Source organism: Dermacentor albipictus, unplaced genomic scaffold (genome assembly GCF_038994185.2).
Source record: "Dermacentor albipictus isolate Rhodes 1998 colony unplaced genomic scaffold, USDA_Dalb.pri_finalv2 scaffold_36, whole genome shotgun sequence".
Taxonomy (NCBI): Eukaryota; Metazoa; Arthropoda; class Arachnida; order Ixodida; family Ixodidae; genus Dermacentor; species Dermacentor albipictus.
The window spans coordinates 976933-994935 of record NW_027225590.1 but is presented as its reverse complement, the minus strand read 5'-3'; the positions used below and the strand labels follow the sequence as shown (position 1 = coordinate 994935).

Below are 18003 nucleotides of genomic sequence, written 5' to 3'. Positions count from 1 at the left end.
GAAAAACGCCCGCCGCCGCCGATCAGGACCGGCTAGATTTTGACGCGGCGCGCACGCGTCTGACGCTACCGGAAGTGCCTGTCGGAGTCACTTCCGTCTGTTTTCGGCGGGAGCGGCCAGCCGTCTCACCGTTCCTTGCCGTCCCTTGAACATTTCGCGCGCGTGCGCTGAAACTCTGCGCCATCCGCACACCCATTTCAGTCGCACAAGGTTGCCAGACGAAACATTTCCGGCCAACTCTCTCCGCTGAGCATCCACAAAAATATCGATACAATACTAAACATACCTGGTAATGTGTATAGACATATTAGTGGGGTATTTATTGCATAATTTATTAATTATAACACAAGCAAACAACATATAAGCATTGTTCGGTCATTTAGTGGTAGCCAAAACATTTTTGCCTTGTCTGGCCACACTGCGGCGGCGTCCGCCGCTCGTACGCCTCATGTAGCCTCGCCGGCGTCCCGCCAGCGCGTTTTTTTTTTCGCGCGCGATAATCGCAGGAGAAAAACGCCCCATGTAGCCCCCGCCTAATTGAAGAGGCCCTGACAGGCAGCGGCATGTTGTCAGCCGCTCTGCTGACAAGCTTTGACATGACATGAGCAGCTGACGCCGCCTTAGGGAGGTCCAAATAAGCATGCAGGTTCGGGAAATGAGGCATTGGAAAAATCAGTTGGTGAATGTATTTGACATTTTTGCTACCTGAATAATCTTGGAGCCACATGCAAGTTTACTTTGCCACGGCCGATAACGTGTTGCATTCTGCATTTCCGGCTTCATTATAGCGGTAGACTGCTCCATAAAAATGAAGCATGGACAACGAAATTTTTAGTTTGCTTCATTATGTCTGATAATTATATCTATGTGTATGAGATTTGACTATTCGCACACCCCTACTAAAAAGTAATCTAGTAGCAGACTTTTTTCACCACTTTATACATGAATGCACATAGCATGATCTGTGCCGTGGCGGCCTCATTTCGACGGGGGCAAAATGCAGAAATGGCTGTGTACTGTGCGCTAAAGAACCTTGGGTGGTCAAAATTAATCCAGAGTCATCCACTACAGCACGCCTCATAGCCAGCCAGATCATGATCTTGGCTTGTAAAACCTCAGAATCTCAATAACAGTGTGACTGGTTGTTAGTAATGCAGTAAAACCTTGTTGAATCGACCATTGTTAATTTGGAAATTTGGACAATTCGGACTTGCCCACTCGTTGTGGTGGGCGTGTACATATTTCATTCAATCAAACTTCGTAATTCGGACACATTTGACCGCACATCTGTTTATTTGGACTACTCTCAGAACTCTGCATCTGCAGGGCATCGTAAAAGAGCAATGCAAAAGAACAAAAATGATGCTACCGTCCAACCAAAATGAAGTGACGGTCATCAGGGGAACTCGCACATGAATGACAGCTGTGCTGAAATGCTTTGTGCCTATTTGTGCCTTTCAAGCCTTTCTTCCCGAGTTTACCACCATGCATAACACTGAGCTGGCTGTTTGCCTTCACAGCTGCGTAGTCGCCATCCACGATTGAGTTCATAGCGACAGGGGTTTTGTCCGCAGTTGTGGCGGCAAAGAGTAGTTTGGCTCCGCATGTGTGCCATGTGCCTTCACAACTGCGTATTTGCCATATTGCGTCGATAGTGACCACTGTTTATTCTGCACTTGTTGCAGCAAACTTTGGTGTGTGCATTACTGCGTGCCTTCAGAACGGCAAGGTCGCTGTCCATGATTTGATTCATTGATGAATCAATGAATCAAATCATGGACAGCGACCTTGTTGAACAGCCGCGGTTTCGTTCATAGTGGTTGTGGCAAACAGTAGTTACGTTTTGACTCAATTACACGTTCCACACAGCTTTTGTGCAAAATGCCTTGTGTCTTGTTCACGTGAGATCTAGCTGTCGGAAAACGTATAATACAATCACAGTTTGGTGATGTACTGATTGTGTTCTCCGGGAATGTATGAACCGGTAAGAGTAGCTGTATTAGCTCATTTATTGTGTCCTCCATCTCAAAACAGGATATTGGTTCTATTGTATACGCATATGAAATGTGATGTATGGAAATAGTCACGGACTACTACTAAAGGTGCAGTAACAGAAATGCTTGCTTTATTATACAACAACAGGAAAGTTCATTGTAGCTGACATTAATTGATAGGGTGCTCACTGACAAAAACATGTAAAAAATATTTAAAAATAAACTACAGTGTGTATGTCCAAATAGTGAATGCACACAGGCACAAACACCTTTTGCTTGGCACACTGATGAACTATCACAATTATGCATCAACAACACCAAATACAGTAAAACCCCGTTAATTCGGATTTGACGGGACCAGAGAAAATGTCCGAATTAACCGAATGTCAAATTAACGAGGTTTCGGTAATAATAACTAAAAAGATGCCTAAAACATCAACGTACCTTTACTTCATGAAATAACTGGTTATTGTTGCTTGCTGTGCACGAGAAATTTGTGCGGAAAGCACAACTTTTCGGAGTTCTTGTAGGTGGTGCAGTCCGCACTGTCGGGAGAAGCGACAGGTGTCCTCCAAAAACTTTCAGGGTGTCATCAGTGTGGGGCGGCACTTCGCGCGCATCCATGACGGGCGCATTTTCGATATCAGAGACGGGCTCTTCGTCGCCTAGTACATTCAGTGTTTCGTCGTCGTTGAGGCAACCGGCAACAACGTCGCTGTCGATGTGGATGTATTCGTCCAGCGGGACGTCCAGAGGCAGAAGTCTGTCGAAACGACTGTCATCTTCCTCTGCGTTTTGGTTAACATCCGCATCCCCGGCTTCCAAAGAATCACCATCACGGACAAAGCCGCTGCGTCGGAAGCAGTTCGCAATTAGTGCGGGTGGCGTGTTGCTCCACACATGCCCCACAATGTGCACTGCACTGAGCAGAGTTGCATCATATTTTTTCTTTGCCTCCATGCAGAGCAACATGTGCGCAAGCACTTGTCTACACAAAATTTTACACAGAAGCGGTGGTACAGGTTGTGCAACCCGGCCTGAAATATATATAAGGTCATCCGCGCCATTTGATTCGAGTGAGTATACGGGAAGTTTCTTTATGCTTTTGAAGCATCTCGGCTTTTCTGCTTTGCCGATTATCAATAGCAGTAGCCACTCCGTGGCAGTCATGTTGGCAGCCAGCAACACTGTTATTCTGTCCTTGGTTCGTTTACCGCCAACGCAAGGGTCCCCCTTAAATGTGATGGTTTTATCCAGCAGGGCTTTGTAGAAGAGAGCCATCTCATCTGTGTTAAAAATGTCGCAGGCATCATAATTGGCTAGGTGTGCAGTTAATCCGGCCCTCCACTCTTCGACAATGCCTTCATTCACAGCCCCTTTCTCGCCGCACACGCTTAGGAAGACCAGGCCGTGTCTTTTCTTGAATCGGTCGATCCAGCCTTCCGATGCCTTGAAGTCTTCGATGCTGAGTTTCAGTGCGTACTTTTCAGCCTACACAGAGATAAGGGGGCCACTCAAAGGCAGCGGTGTGTCGTGTGAATCAGCAATCTATCTTAAAGGGTAGCTGAAAGGTTTTCCAGAAAAAATGAGTGAAGAGCTGTCATGGAGAGTCATGGTTTTCAACCCTCAGAATTCGAATATCATGTCGAAATTGAGCGGAAGAAAGCGCAAACAGATTTTATTTCGACGAAAAGTGCAGCAGCAGACTCTGGGCAGCTCGCGCACCTCGTTCTCGCCTGTGATTGGTCGTGCACCTTGTGACGTCAAGAATGGTGTTTGTCCGGACTGACCGCTGCCGCTACGCATGAAGCACGGTGCAAGGTAGCTTGGTGCTGTTTTGCTGGGACGGTAATGGAAAATTTTGAGAGCTTGCGTTTCTGTGAGGAGTTCGGCGCTAAGTCCGAACCCCACGGGAGCAATTTTGCGCGCGACGGCCACGGGCGACAGCTTCAAGCGCCGAAACAGGCCGTCGCTTCAACAGATTGCTCATTGTTTTCGCTCGATCGCTCATTTCTAGAAATGTAGAACTCGTCTCCTGGAAGTGCTGTGAGCGACTAGACAATAAGGTGAAGCCGGAACTGGATGTGCTACTGGAAATACTACTGATATCCGCACGGAACGAGCAAACTATTAATTTTGACACGTGTAAGAATAAGAACCTAGTGCAAGATCTTCAGAAATATTTTATGGTCCTTTTCGCAGTAAAATACATCAACTTAATAAAGCACGGGTCCTGCTAGTTTCGGCACATATATTGGTGCCCTCATACCGGGAAGTCATCGCTCACATGGAGTTCGGCTTGTAGGCAACGAGTGAACGCGACAGCCATCTATATCGCCTTGCTTGTCACTGTTGCATGCAAGATTGCTTGTATGGGGTTTATATTTAGTCAAGCAATCATGGGGTTTATACTTCACTCCCTACATGTATGAACCGATGGCGAAGAGCCGGCCTCTCCAAGAAGCAAGAAATGCTGGTGCAAGCAGTGCTTTTGACGCGAACGAAGGCGAAGTGTTAGAATTTCCTCGTGTTTGAAATATTTTTTGGTATGTTTTTTCAAAGCTGCACGCAGTGATTCAGTGAGTTTGTTTCAAACGGGCAAACAACTGTAGTGTTAAGTTCCTGCATGCCTCCTCGTAGAACATAAGCAGTGATGCGATCTTTGGCATTTGTGCGCTGCCCCAAAGCTGTCGGCAATCTACACAGACGGTTTAAACGTGGGAAATGTTTACCGGCTCTTGCGGCATGTGTAGTGTAGAACCTTCATCAGTACGGCTTCCACACGCTACTCGTAACCGGCGAATTCCGTTGGCTACGCGAGGTGGTCGGTTTCTCTATGTGTGCGAGAGAAGAGGGAGCACAGCGTCCTGTCGTGAGCCGGCTTTCTAACACATGCAAGCTTTACGCTTGCACTGCGTCATGGTAGCTGCATGCAAGCTGTTTCACAACGCACATGCGAAGAGAAAATTCGCGCCGCTTGGCGAGGAAGCCTGTGTCAAGGGTGGGAGCTAAACATGCACCTTCCGTTCAGCGTAACACGAAGGAGAACCCAAAGCACGCATAATGGATAAACTTCGGTAGTAATCGTCGTCACGGAAGTGTCCTTGAGCGCTTGAAATTCTTTCGCTTCACAGCAGCCTCCCACTTAGCTGAAAGCTTCTTGTCTTGTGGGAAGTAATGGAACAACCGTATGCTGCACAGAACGCCGGCATGATCGGCCCACCATTTCAATTGGTGGTGCGCATGTTGGTGATGCGCAATTGGTGGTGCGCAGTCAAATTTGTCAACAACTCAAAGCAAAGGAAAGAGTTCAATTTGCTAGCCGCCTGGTTAGCTCATGGTAGAGCGGTTACCCCGGAAAGGCGGTTGTCCAAGGTTCGAGTCCCAGAGCAGGACGAATTTTTCAACTGCGAGGCTTTTCGTTTGAGGAATCCGTATGGGTTTCCTTTGTAGCAATTGCTACGAACGGGTGGCTGTCTGATTTTCCTGTTATTAATTACTTCTCTCCACCTTGCGGGTTTCCGCAGAACTATTACGTCAGGTTTGTCTGTTATGTAGCAATAAAATTAACATGCCGGCCTTGACCTATTTCCGGCGTTTCGGCACTCCCAGCACATGCAGGCGAGATTGGCGCACCGTAATCGGAGACGCCATTGCTGGCGGTGTAATTTGAATGCCCCGTAGTGCCACTCGATCTTATATGGCCCACGTGCCTCTGAGCTCCGCAAACTGTCTGAATTAACCGAAGTATGACCAAATATGTCCGAAGTAACGGGAGTTTTGTCCCTTAGGGTTAGTACAAGCTTGACGGGACCAGACGGCGCGTCCGAATTCCTGAATTAACAGAGGCAGAATTAACGAGGTTTTACTGTACAGGTGCAGGAACACTTTAGATATGATGCGTGTTAGTTGAACGACAATCATTATTTTGTTAGAATTTGACATAACCTCGGCAGCTCTTGGCTCAATTAGCATGTCTTTGTTGGTGTGACAAGAGCACGAACAAAAAAGTTTATCAGAATTGTTGATTATTAGCCTTGTAGCTTAGTCGTATTTGAGGTATTTATGCTCTACGGCGCAGTGCACGTCTGTTTCAATGCATAGGGGGGAAGGTGGCTGAACCATCCCGGTTTGTGTGGTGGTGGATGCTGCTTGTGTGCTTGTCTTTGCGAGGCAGTGTGTGTGTGTGGGGGATGCAGGCAGCTGCGCTGGCGGCTGTGCCTTCTTCTGTGCTGGGGGGTGGTGGTGGCGTGAGCCCCGCTGCTGCTGCCCCCCCTGAGCTCCCTGCCTCCTCGGCCATGAGCAGCGCCCCAGCGCCCCCTCCTCCGCTCGTGCAGATGCCGGCTTCCAAGGTGAGCCCACCCATTGCTCGGGACGACGGCCGCTGGCCCCAGAGGCGACAGGTGTGTGTGTGTGTTTGTGTGTGTGTGTGTACTTATTGTGCGAGAAGGTGTAGTATAATTAAGTTCTTGCCATCCCGGGCATTGACTGAGGGACCCGATTTTTGTTAGTTGCAATTGTACCAGTTATATCAAAGCAAGCATGGGGAATTGCTTTTTACCACTTGAACACTTGAACCTTGAACACGAGTGTTCAAGTGGTAAAGGGAAATGAGTCTATGAGTGGCAGCCGAATCGCCGATTGTGCAATTTGCTTGGGCGTATTTGTGTACTAGACCTATCCCTGAGCGGATTTGTTGGCGCTTCTCTCATGTTTGTGTAGTACATGAAAGCCGCGGTTAAAAGGGTGGCCTTGAGTGTATGCGAGAATTGGATTGTGAAAATCATTTAAAAAAGTCACTTTTGAGAAACCGCTTGTGTTGGTATTTGCAATGCCTAATCTACACTGTATCTAATAATTGAGCTGGGAATGCACTCTGAATGCCCCCCCCCCCTCAAAAAAAAGAAAAGAAAAAAGAAAGGAAAAATGGCAGCGCAGATGGCACAAAAGGAGCTCACACTGCCAGCCAAGCTTTGAAATCTTTGTATCATTCAAAAGCTCAACAACACGCAGGTGCCATTAGCTTGGAGACCTTAGACTATGCACTGCTCCTCTCTGCTTAGTCACAGGTTCATGTTCAAAGTATATGAAACCCTGCTGGAAGGCCACGGGTTTTTAATCGCACAATTAGCGCAGACTTGTCCCTCCTAGAAAAGGTAAGGATGTGAGACAATGTCTGTGGCATAGTTTGCATGAAGCCAACATCAGTGCCAGACCTCTGTGACAGATTTGTGGTGAGGGTGAGGTTTTTCGCACATGAAAATAAATACTTTGATGTAAGTAGCTGCCAGAAATGTGGGGCTTTGCCAAATGAATAAGACACTAGCATGCCTGGAGTGTCTCGACACTGCCGGCACAGATCCAGCAGCATGTTTTAATACAGCCTTGTGCCTTTGCACTTCGCAGGGCTGCACAAAAGCATCTGGGGTGAATGAGAGAGGCTCCTGAGCTGAATGAAACAAAGCAGAGGCCTAAAAGGTTGCCTGCTGGCAAGGACACACAAGTATTAGCCGCGACACAATTTAGTGTGGGCCTACTGCATGCAAAGCTTATTGGCCTCGAGCTCCACCACTGGAAAAGCTGGCGCCACCGTCGGCGTGACGTGCTAGGAGGGATCACGTGGACATAGCGGCCGCGTCGGCTGCTTCGGGCGCGCCGAAGCGAGCTGAAAACGAGTTTAAATTCCCTCGTACGCTGCGGTTTTATTTAGTGGAGAAATTTTCCCGCTTCGAGTGTCTCCTTTACAACGCTTAAAAGCACTACAATATGTAGTGGCTGCCTTTGAAGGCGCGCGACATGGTAGGCTACTGCTCGGTGCCGCAGGGCCGGACGCACGTAGCGGAGGCCGGTGTCAGCCTTATTCACACGTAGCCGCAGGACAAGAAGCTGTGTGAAGCTTGGCTCGCGAAACATAAAACCGGCAAACAGTCATCGGCTACAACTCGGGTATGCAGCAAGCACAGATCGACGCGAGGAAGATTTCTGCTACGGCGCCCGGTCTGCGATGTTCTGAAACCGCGCACTGAGACGCACGCCCGAGTCCGCTGCCCGACTAATGTCATGACGGTTTGGTCTATGAACTTGCCGATACTATAGATACTGGCAAGTTCAGTGGAGTGGAAAGGCAGCGGTAAGAAGCACATTTAAAGAAAGCATGGCATATGGTCATGTTTGTGTTATGAATTAATGCACTGGATTACAAAAAAGGAGCAGCGGGAAATTGCACGCTGAACTCCGATAAACATACAGTCTGACGCAACTCGAGAAATAGTATCGAAAGGTCAAAGAATTTTGAAGAAAAAAAAGATTGAATCGTCGCGACGGCACATCACAGTCCCCGTAGGCGTCGAAGTCTCTACAATGAAATTATTTTTGAACAGCTCTGATAGCGCCCACACAATAATGCTTGCTTGTACACTGTCAAATGCTCATATTCTGCGGCCTAAAGCTCATGGCACGGTGCGAAAACGCGCGCGCGGAGAAAGCGAAACAGTGCGCGGACAAGCATGCAGACGCGCAGTCGGTCACTGCGAATCTGCGTGTTCGATGCATTGAGGCTTCATTCTATTACGCTCCATTTAGTTATACAAACACTATAAGAACATGTTTCACATAGTTTGCTCTCAGCGTTTACCTACTTTTCACGCAAGAAGCCGGTTTGGCTGACTCCATCGCGGTGACCGCGCGCAGTGGCGTTCACTGTACGTATTCGGTAAAGCATTAGCGACTGTAAACGATTGTGTGCTTTCAGTTTGCCCAAGATTATTATTTAGACAGTAAGAAACTTCTCTCGTTTCGAAAGTACTTACAGAAATGTCCGGGAAAGCTCGCGCGTGGTGTTTTCAGTGAGCGCTGATAGCAAAACCTATGAGGAGCGCGCCACGTGATCCCTCATACTACGCCAGCGAGGCGCTTCCGATAGAGGGCGACTCCGTAACTCCTCGCCGCCAATACCCCTGTCAAGCGGGAAAGTTAAGTGCACTTATGGGGCGTGCACTTCGGGACCTTGAGTGACACTTTAGGACCTTGAGTGACACTTTAGGTGACATGGTGCTAAACGCGAAAACAGAGTGCACTCGCACTAAAAAAAAAGGGGGAAAAACGTGACAGATTAAAACCATGGTTTTGAAGGTGTAGATTAAAAAAAAAAATTGTAGAAAGCGATTGCTTTAGTTGTATTATAAATAACGAACAGTCTTAATCTATGTTTACTCAACAAAAAACGAAAATATTTTTATCATAAGAGCGTTATAAGTCAAGGCCGGCCAAGACGAATGCCTAGCCAATCAAGAACAAGATGGTGGCGTGCGACGAGGTGGAATTCGATCCTGCTAGAACAGAATATCAGCGAGTACTGCTCTGATTATTTAGTTAAAAGCTGTTCAACAGCTAGAATGAACTTCTGTGACCTTTTCCTATGCATTGCATTTTGTATTGTTGAAACTGCTGGCGGCGAGGCTACGCACTGGACCAGCAAAGTGTGTTCCGTGAAAGCACTCCGACCTGAGTGCACTCTTCTGCAAGTACACTCCGCTTGCGACGTTTAGATTTGGGAAAGTGCACTTAAATCGGAGTGCACTCTCCGTAAGGGCACTTGCCCGCTTGACAGGGGTATTGAGAACCATTTCTTTTTGCATTTTTTTGTTTGCTTATCACTTTTGTTGTGGAAAGCATAGCACAGTGGTGCGCCTAGAGCAATTTTGGTGCCATTGGTTTTCTTGCCATCCATCTGTGCTGCATATCAAGACAGTGTTGGGATTTTTGTTTAAGAGGAAGCTTTAGCATTTGTTTAAATTTATGAACGCTCAACTAAATTTTCAGACCTGCTCTATTACCGTACTGACTTGATTCTAACGCACCCCGAATCTAATGTGCACCCCATTTTCGCAGGCTTAACGGGCCCCTCACCAGGCCCCATAGCAAATTTTAGTCATACACTGCAAGTTGTTGCATGTCCTTTAGCCAGTGTTCTGCGGCAAAAATTTTTCAAATCGGCTCATTAATAGCTGATAGAAATATGTCAGTGCCGTGAACCCATGATTTCAGCAGGCGTGCTCCACTGCCAAGCAAGACGCTCTCTCCACTCGCCCCATCTAGTCTACTGAAAATCCTTCCCTGCGTTCTCCCATACCGAACCTCGAGGATCGTGTGATGCATACGTCACAGGCCCTGCCTTATTCTTTTTCTCTTTGCTCCTCGCTTTCTTCTGTCGGTGCTACGCATTTCCGCCGACGGCGTCACGTGTGACCTGTTGTCTCGTTCGTGCAGCGCACAATTTTGCGCTCTGTGCACCAGGACACATGGCTAGTGGTATAATTCAGTGCTAGATGAATACTGAGGCAGAACAAATGGATCGCAGAGCATGATCACGCGCTGGAACGCGGTAGAAAATGGCAGTTTAGGTACCTGTGCACGTGACTGCACGACCGTCAGAACAAGCAGACAAAGCGGAAGTACATCTCTTGCTTCGTTGTGAAGTAAAACAAAGAACACACAGACCTTCTGTTTGTTTGTTTTATTATTTCCTTAAACTTAAATTCGTCAATTCAAGCAACAGATCGCACAGTGAACAGATGTTGCCTTGAATAATTCTCGAAGTCGCGTGTCACCGTGAGCGACGTCACGCTGCGGACACCAGGACGTAGGCCAGGGATGCGGGTACGTCATCCTCCGGCTTGGAGCGCCGCGGCTGTGAGGAGAAGGAAAAATGGCGTTGGGATTGAAATTTCAAGCCTTTTTGCGGCACGTAGCGATGTAATTCTTTAAAATGGCCAGACCTGGTGAGGGGTCCTTTAAAGTAAGAAAATAAAAGGGCACTTTAATGTAATATGCGGCGGATTTATAAAGGAAAAATGTAGTATGCCCTCATTTTCACAATCGGAAGAAACATGTTTTGAAAGGTAAAACGTTACTGCAAACTGTTATCATGAATTGGCAATGCATTAATGAAGCGCCGTCAAACTGTTATTTCCTAATGATGCAGTAGTAACCTTTGTAGTAGTAGTCCTTTGAAATATTGCATGGTGGCAGCACGTGGTGCAGTGTTTTTGCTGATTTGGGCCGCATCGACAGGAATGCTTGAGTGGCCATTGTTCCCATGGTGGAGAGACATAGATGGTTGTTCCAAATCGTTGAACCAGGCGTAATGTGCTTGGTGCCACACAGTCAGTTGTGCGAAGACGAGTGATGCCGTCGTGGCACCGGCACATGCTGTGCTGTTTGTGCTGTGCGCAGTACGCGTCTGCCCTGGAAGTGTGCCCTGAATATGCATGAAATTTGCAGCTTCTGAAATCCACGTGAAGCAGTTGCTCGCTTAATCTAGAATACCATGTCATTGTTGCGGTTAGACTGGAACAAAGCGCGCACTGCCGTGCGCCCAGTTTGGTCGTACTTCGCGTGTGCCCTCTTTTCACCGTGGCCGCGTTCGTTGTAGCAGTTTGGTGACTTAAAAAAGACGTTCGTTATATCTGGAAGCAGTTTGCATAGTGAGGGTCTGAAAATTGTAAATTCACCAAAGTGTGCTCGTTATAACTAATAGATTGTTAAAAGTGGGTTTGACTGTAGATACCCTAATTCTTTCCTAAGGTATCAATTTAGTTGGCCACGCTTACAGCATATTTTACTGTTTGATGCTGGATGTATTTGGCTGAGACCGCTGTGAGTTTTCATGCGTAACCAAAAACGAAGTTGCATCGAGATGCTTCACTATTGAAGTCGCCGGCATTGAATTATGGTGATCGTAAGAGTCGAGATTACAAACCTTTGAGTGATTAGGAACGAGAGAGCCATCAGTTTCGCAAGCGCAAAAAGCCGAAACTGCCTGTGAAACAAAATCCAAACGGCCGCCCGCCCGCACGCACGCTAATGTGCGAGCGGTGGTATATAGACGCGTATGAGCAAACCATGCAACAAAAACCAAGAGCGGGAGGTGCGCGAAAAAAAATTCCCTGTATCCCCACATAGTGGCAGCACATGACAGAAAATAAAAAGTTAGGAAATAGGCGCGCCTTTCAAACGTACAGATGGCACCGTAAATATACGGCATCGACCATTTTCGGACTTGTTTGTGGCGCTGTATATACGTCATTGACCGTCAAAGGGTTAAAGGCTCACTAAAGGCGAATACTAAGTCGATGTAGACTGTTTAAAAACAATTTCAGAAAGCTTGCAACGATTGCTTCATGCCAAGAAGATACTTCGTTAATGAGAAAATTGCATCTGGAGGGCCCAAATAGCTTTTTCAAAATTCAAATCTTCCGCCACGCAACAGAGGGAGTGGGGACGTCGCATATGCTATTATCACTCTTTGCTGCCATCAGTGAATAAAATGGCGGCCGACAGACGGCGGTACTGAGCCTAGGCAGAGCGGTGGATTTGCTGCTGCAACTGTTTTTGGGCAAGTGGCATGGACCGTTCGCACATTCTGCAACATTACATGGAAGTTGAATTCTTCGCTACTTGCAGTTGTCCAAGTTTCACGAGCTAGCAAAACCAGTGCAGCACTACGTAATAACTACTGAAACGCGAAAGCATGGGCGGCGCAGAGTGGAGCGTAAACGAAACTTTTCGACCGCCTGTGTCGTTGTTGAGGGAAATTTCAATGAGTTCTTTTTTCCGAACATAACTGGACAAGTAGCATTTTAGTCCTTCTTATACTACAATATTAGGATGTTTTGTGGAACGAGTGGTAGAGTGCCAGTCACAGAATTTAACTCAGGAGTGCTTTCGTCATCGGGCAAGTACTTGTATGTCCCGGGTGAGTCTCCAAATCATGTCGTAGTACGAGAGGGATTTTTCACCTTATACAGCGCTTTCATCCCAGGCTTACAACCGCTCTCAGTTTGCCGACGCACGGAATCACTGAAGTTTTTGCATTGCATTTATTAACTCCTCTTGCCATATATTTTCAGATAATTACCTAACTCTAGCAAAAGCATCTAATACTAGAAGCCACCATCACCTAAACATCACACCTTATTTTGCCGATACGGACACTTTTAAATACATTTTATTTCTTTGTGTAAATGAATACTGGAATTCTTTGTCTGGTTCTACTCGTTCTGTTCCTTTAAACTTATTCTTAGTGGCCATTGAATAGTTTTGGTTTGTATTGTTCATATTGCATGTATTACTTATTATTTGTCATTGCTCTGCCTTTCACACCCTCGCCAATGCCCGATCGGGCTGCAGTATGAACAAATAAATATATAAAATGTCCTGCACTTACCTCCATTTCTTGATTATAAAGGCTATGTTCGCAATAATATTGATGTGTTAGAGATCCTTGAGGACTAATCTATCACTTTAGCTTCACTTAATACTTGCCTTTAGTGTCCATTGAAAAAGCTTGTCCTGTTCACACCCTGTGGGTAAATACGTGGAGATAGGTTGAGAGATTGCCCGCACGGTGTGGACTGACGGCAGCGCTAAGTTTTGCGCTGAATAGTTTGTATATGTGTGGACATACAGCTCTGAATGGAATTTGTTGAACTGAGAGTGTCTCGCACTCGAGGTCATGATTTCTGCACATCATGATGGGCGAAACGTTTCGAGGCTGTCTCGTGTAATTTTAAATAGGAATAACATGTATAAAGTGTGCAAAGTATTTTTTCACAAGGCCTGTTAATTCATTTGTTCGACTTGCCCGATGGTGTTGAGAACTGTGCTTACTTTCTGCGCACAAACTGTGCAAGCGTTGGGTGTGTTGCTGACAAGCAGAGGCTTCTCGCCCGTGGCGCACATGCCACATGATATACAGTGCTGCCTCGCTTGTAGATGAAATACGAGGGCCTATTGGAAAGTCTGTGCCCCTGTTTTCTTTTTTAGCCAAGTTACGGCTATAAATGCGCAGTTAACATACCCATTTTCTGTGGTGAATCTTTCTTGGACTGGCCCTGCCTTATCTGCTGACTGCTTTGTGGCATGGCGCTGCTGTCAGTTGTAGATTACGGTTGTGCTTCGCACGGCATATGAGCAACAAAGTTTGATTCGTTTCCTATAGAGGAAGGGATGAATGCCCATCGAAATCCACAGGGAAATGCAGCCCACGTATGGGGAAAGGTGTCTTGCTTTGAGAAGTGTGAAGTGGTGGCATTGGGAGTTCTAAAAAGGCTGTGACGACTTGCATGACATCATTCGGGGAGGCTGCGTGCGCCGCTGGCTGACTACAGGGGCATCTCAAACCTAGTGCACCGATGGGAGAAATGTCTAAACTGGTGTGGGGAATATAGAAAAATAGTGTAAGGTACGTAGAATAGTACGTATATTTGTAATTACCTGTATGTACCTTATTTTGGCTAATGAAAACTAGGGGCAAAAATTTTGATTCACCCTCGTAACTCTGCACAGGTGTGCGTAGATGTGGAGTTGTATGGGAGGAGTCTGAAATGACTTGTGTTCTAAAATCTGCTCCTGCACTATGAAGTAGTGCTCTTAACTGTGCCATTGCGTCTGTCGAGTGCAGTATGAATAAAGTTTAGATGAAAATGGCGTTGCTGTTGTGCAGAGTGAGTGATGGTTGTGCAGGTGAAGAAGGGTGTGAAAAGAAAAGCGGACACAACGACTCCCCTGCCTCTGGAGCCTGGTGGCTATGCGCCCCCGGAGGCCAAAAGCTCGAAGGTGTCAACGCGGCGGGAGAGTGGGCGACCCATCAAGAAGCCCAGCAAAGACCTGCCTGACACCCAGCAGCACAGCTCCAAGCCCAAGAAGGGCAAGCTCACTGAACAGATGAAGTACTGCAACAGCATCCTCAAGGAGTTGTTTGCCAAGAAGCATGCTGTGAGTATTGCACTGTTGCCCCCTCCCACTCCTCGCCCTTATCTTTAGTGTTTTGAGTGTATGTTGTTGTTGTGTCATTCCATGATGGGTTCTAACCGGAGGTCTGCACGGGGGCATTGTTCTTGAAGGGGCCGAGCCTGAATGCGAGACGTCCACGCCGGGCGCAGCAGCCCAGGCCCGTGAGTTACCCTTCCGTTGTTGCTCTGCTGGGGTTGTGGCCCTCTTCTTCCCTCTGTCCTCTGTGCGCCCACCCGTGCAGACCTCTGGGGGGAAGAGAGAGGGCTTGTGGTTGCATGATGCTCAGGAACACTCAAGCGGTGAAGGAGGGTTCGGCAGGGAGCTTCTGAATTGAACTGCCAACACCAAGGCCATCTCTCGCAAAGCACATTGGGCTGTGCAAAAACTTGTGTGGCCTCAGCCATCATGAAACTTGAGGCAGATGTCACCTGAATGATCACTGACCAAATGATGATTAAATTTTTCCTACTGCTGCTATTGTAAAAATAAAGTTGATTTATTCTTTCAAAAAACTTTTTTTCAAACTGCTTAATTGGGACATTTCTTTGCTTCCTACATGTATGAGAAATTGGCCAGCAGATGTATTTGCACAGAAATGTGTATATTGCCATGTTGTGATAACAATCGGCCGGTTGCCTACGGTGTGAATGGACTATCGTGACGTGCAGGCAATTTTCTTAGAAGGGAAAGCGCATGCTAGAATTCAGCAGATCTGTTGAGGCAGGTGGCATTTGGCGGGTCGAGTGTTTGGAGCTCGCTCTGCTTCTAAAGAGTCGCTGCAAACTTATTTTTTGAACTTGAGGTACATGAGCACTTTGAAGTGTGAGAACATGCTTTTGAAAGAATGGATAGGTGGGCTAGTTGGTAATGCATTATAATAAAAACTTGGAGCGCTAAAAACGCAAACGACGTAGAAAAAGACACACATGCGTGGTGTGTGTTTCTTTTTCTACAGCCTTTGCGTTTTTAGCGCTCTTTTTATTATAATGCTTTTGAATGCTGCGGTGACTCAGACATGACAGTATAGTAAAACCTTGTTAATATGTACTTGCTTCAAATGTACAAACAGTGGAGACATTTGTGACCAATCCTTGACTCGGTCTCCATAGATCCTTATGGTATGGTGTAATGCCATTGACTGCTTCAGGCGATATCGTATGCCCACTGGGTAGTGCTCACTTTGACACAACTATGCTGCCTCAGCTCTTTTTTTTTCTGCGCTGCATGTGCATTTTTGGAAAGTGCACGTCTACGGATTGGTGTGGTGGGGACAAAATGGACATGCATTGAAAAATCACGGTGGTGTGATGGCAGCCTAGAATACACCGTTCTCACCAACTCTATCGCGATCTTCAACTATGTAGAAGTTGTGGTGTTGTGGTGGTTGTAAGCATACTCAACAGGCGATAACCCATGTGTGCCGCTGTTCTTTGCCACCTCTTTTGGTACAAGTGTGTGTCATCAAAAGCAGCCTGCAGATGTGGGAAGCAGAACTTTGGAAAGACAAATTGGCATAAGGGAGTGGGCAAAGATATACCATTGTCTTTACACAGCCCTCCTTTCCACTCTAACACATGCAAGACCAGGTTGCAAGACATGCGTCCCGCCTACGTGTTCCTGAGCACACAGGCCCTTCTTGAAGTGATATTATTTGAGAGCCTCCCTGCAATGGCTTCTTCCCTTGCCTCCTAGGGGTATGCGTGGCCTTTCTACAAGCCTGTGGATGCTGAGCTGCTGGGACTGCATGACTATCACGAGATCATCAAGCACCCTATGGATCTGGGCACAGTCAAGGTACGGTCGGTTGGTCGGTCGCAATTACCCTACAACGTGCCCTTTCTGTGCAGCAAAAGATGGACAACCGGGAGTACAAAAGCCCCGAGGAGTTTGCTGGGGATGTACGGTTAATATTCACCAACTGCTACAAGTACAACCCGCCTGACCACGAGGTGGTCGCCATGGCACGCAAGCTCCAGGTACCTCTTTTGCCTTTGCACAACTGTCGGATTGGTTTGCACAAAGGCCTGTATGCATGTTGTAGGATGTGTTCGAGATGAGGTATGCCAAGATGCCTGACGAGCCACCACCAAGTGAGCCCCAGCCAGTGTCTTTGGCGGAGCGGGTGGACTCCGACAGCAGCTCCAGCTCACGGTCATCCTCAAGTGCCAGCTCATCTTCAAGTGATTCTGAGGACAGCGACGAGGAACGCGAACGGAAACTACAACAGCTTCAGGAGCAGGTGTGTTTGTCATGACCACAGCGGTCATTCGTGCTCTGTAAGTGCGGGTAGCCGTTGGTGTGCATCAGAACATAGTTTGTCGCGTGTTGCCTAGAGATGTCAGCATAACTGTGTGTGGAACCACAGCAGCAGCGTTGCTTGTCTACATATATGTATTTGGTGCACAGCGATGACCTTTGAAGGGCAAGTTATACCCTAGCGTAATGTATGTGCGCACGTTACTTCAAAGTGGCATACAGCTGACTTCTGTACTCCAGTGACACAATGCAGCCATGCTGGTGTGCTCTAATGCCATTGATGCATGGATAGCTCCTTTATTTCTCACCAGCTGCACTGCGCTGCATCGCCCAAGCGTCCCGGCATTCCTCGCATGGATCAAGACGGAAAGTTGGGCCAGTTGGTTAGGATTCATTGTAAGGTTCGTAAGAGTGCAACACAAGGCACTGTCAAAAGGAAGGAATTAAACGACGACGGCGCTGAAACAGCACCGTGTTGTCTTATTCCTTCCTTTTGTCCATGTCTTGTGTTGCACTGTAACGAACCTTGCAATGAATTCCTCACATGGAGCTGGAAAACATAGAGCGCCAGCTCACAGCCGTGGCTGGTTTTAGCGCTGAGCAGAAAATGTTTGCTTAGCTTGGCACGGGTATGGAATATAGCTAGCTTCGATTGTAGTTCTGAAAACACTAAAATGTAATAGTGTGGTTTGCTGGGCCAGTTGGCGCATGGTGACCATATAAGGGGTTCGAGCAAGTATGGATGTGAGCACAAGTAAAAAGAAATGGACAGGACCAGCATTGTCCTGTCCGTTTCTTTTTACTTGTGCTCGCGTCCGTACTTGCTGGAACCCCTTATTCGGTAAACAATCGTTAGCACGTTAGCATGATTTCGCCAAAGAGGGCTACAATTTCCCGCGGATGTTCGTTCGTCCATTGCCCTGGCGCAGTACGTTGAGTTCAGCGTTGCATCTGCATT

General features: G+C 47.2%; 1 protein-coding gene across 13 annotated transcripts in view; it reads left to right on the top strand.

The window, feature by feature from the left end:
- Nucleotides 1-18003, top strand: part of LOC139052803 (bromodomain-containing protein 3-like) — a 253023-nt gene that overhangs the window by 102577 nt on the left and 132443 nt on the right. For 9 of the 13 annotated variants that reach the window (XM_070529934.1, XM_070529928.1, XM_070529921.1 and 6 more), the window contains 6 exons: nucleotides 6194-6397; nucleotides 14520-14771; nucleotides 14873-14950; nucleotides 16482-16583; nucleotides 16637-16765; nucleotides 16831-17028. In XM_070529934.1, coding sequence (XP_070386035.1) covers nucleotides 6194-6397; nucleotides 14520-14771; nucleotides 14873-14950; nucleotides 16482-16583; nucleotides 16637-16765; nucleotides 16831-17028 — 963 coding nt within the window. The remainder of the gene's footprint in view (nucleotides 1-6193; nucleotides 6398-14519; nucleotides 14772-14872; nucleotides 14951-16481; nucleotides 16584-16636; nucleotides 16766-16830; nucleotides 17029-18003) is intronic. The other 4 variants (XM_070529927.1, XM_070529926.1, XM_070529935.1 and 1 more) reach the window with 4 other exon arrangements.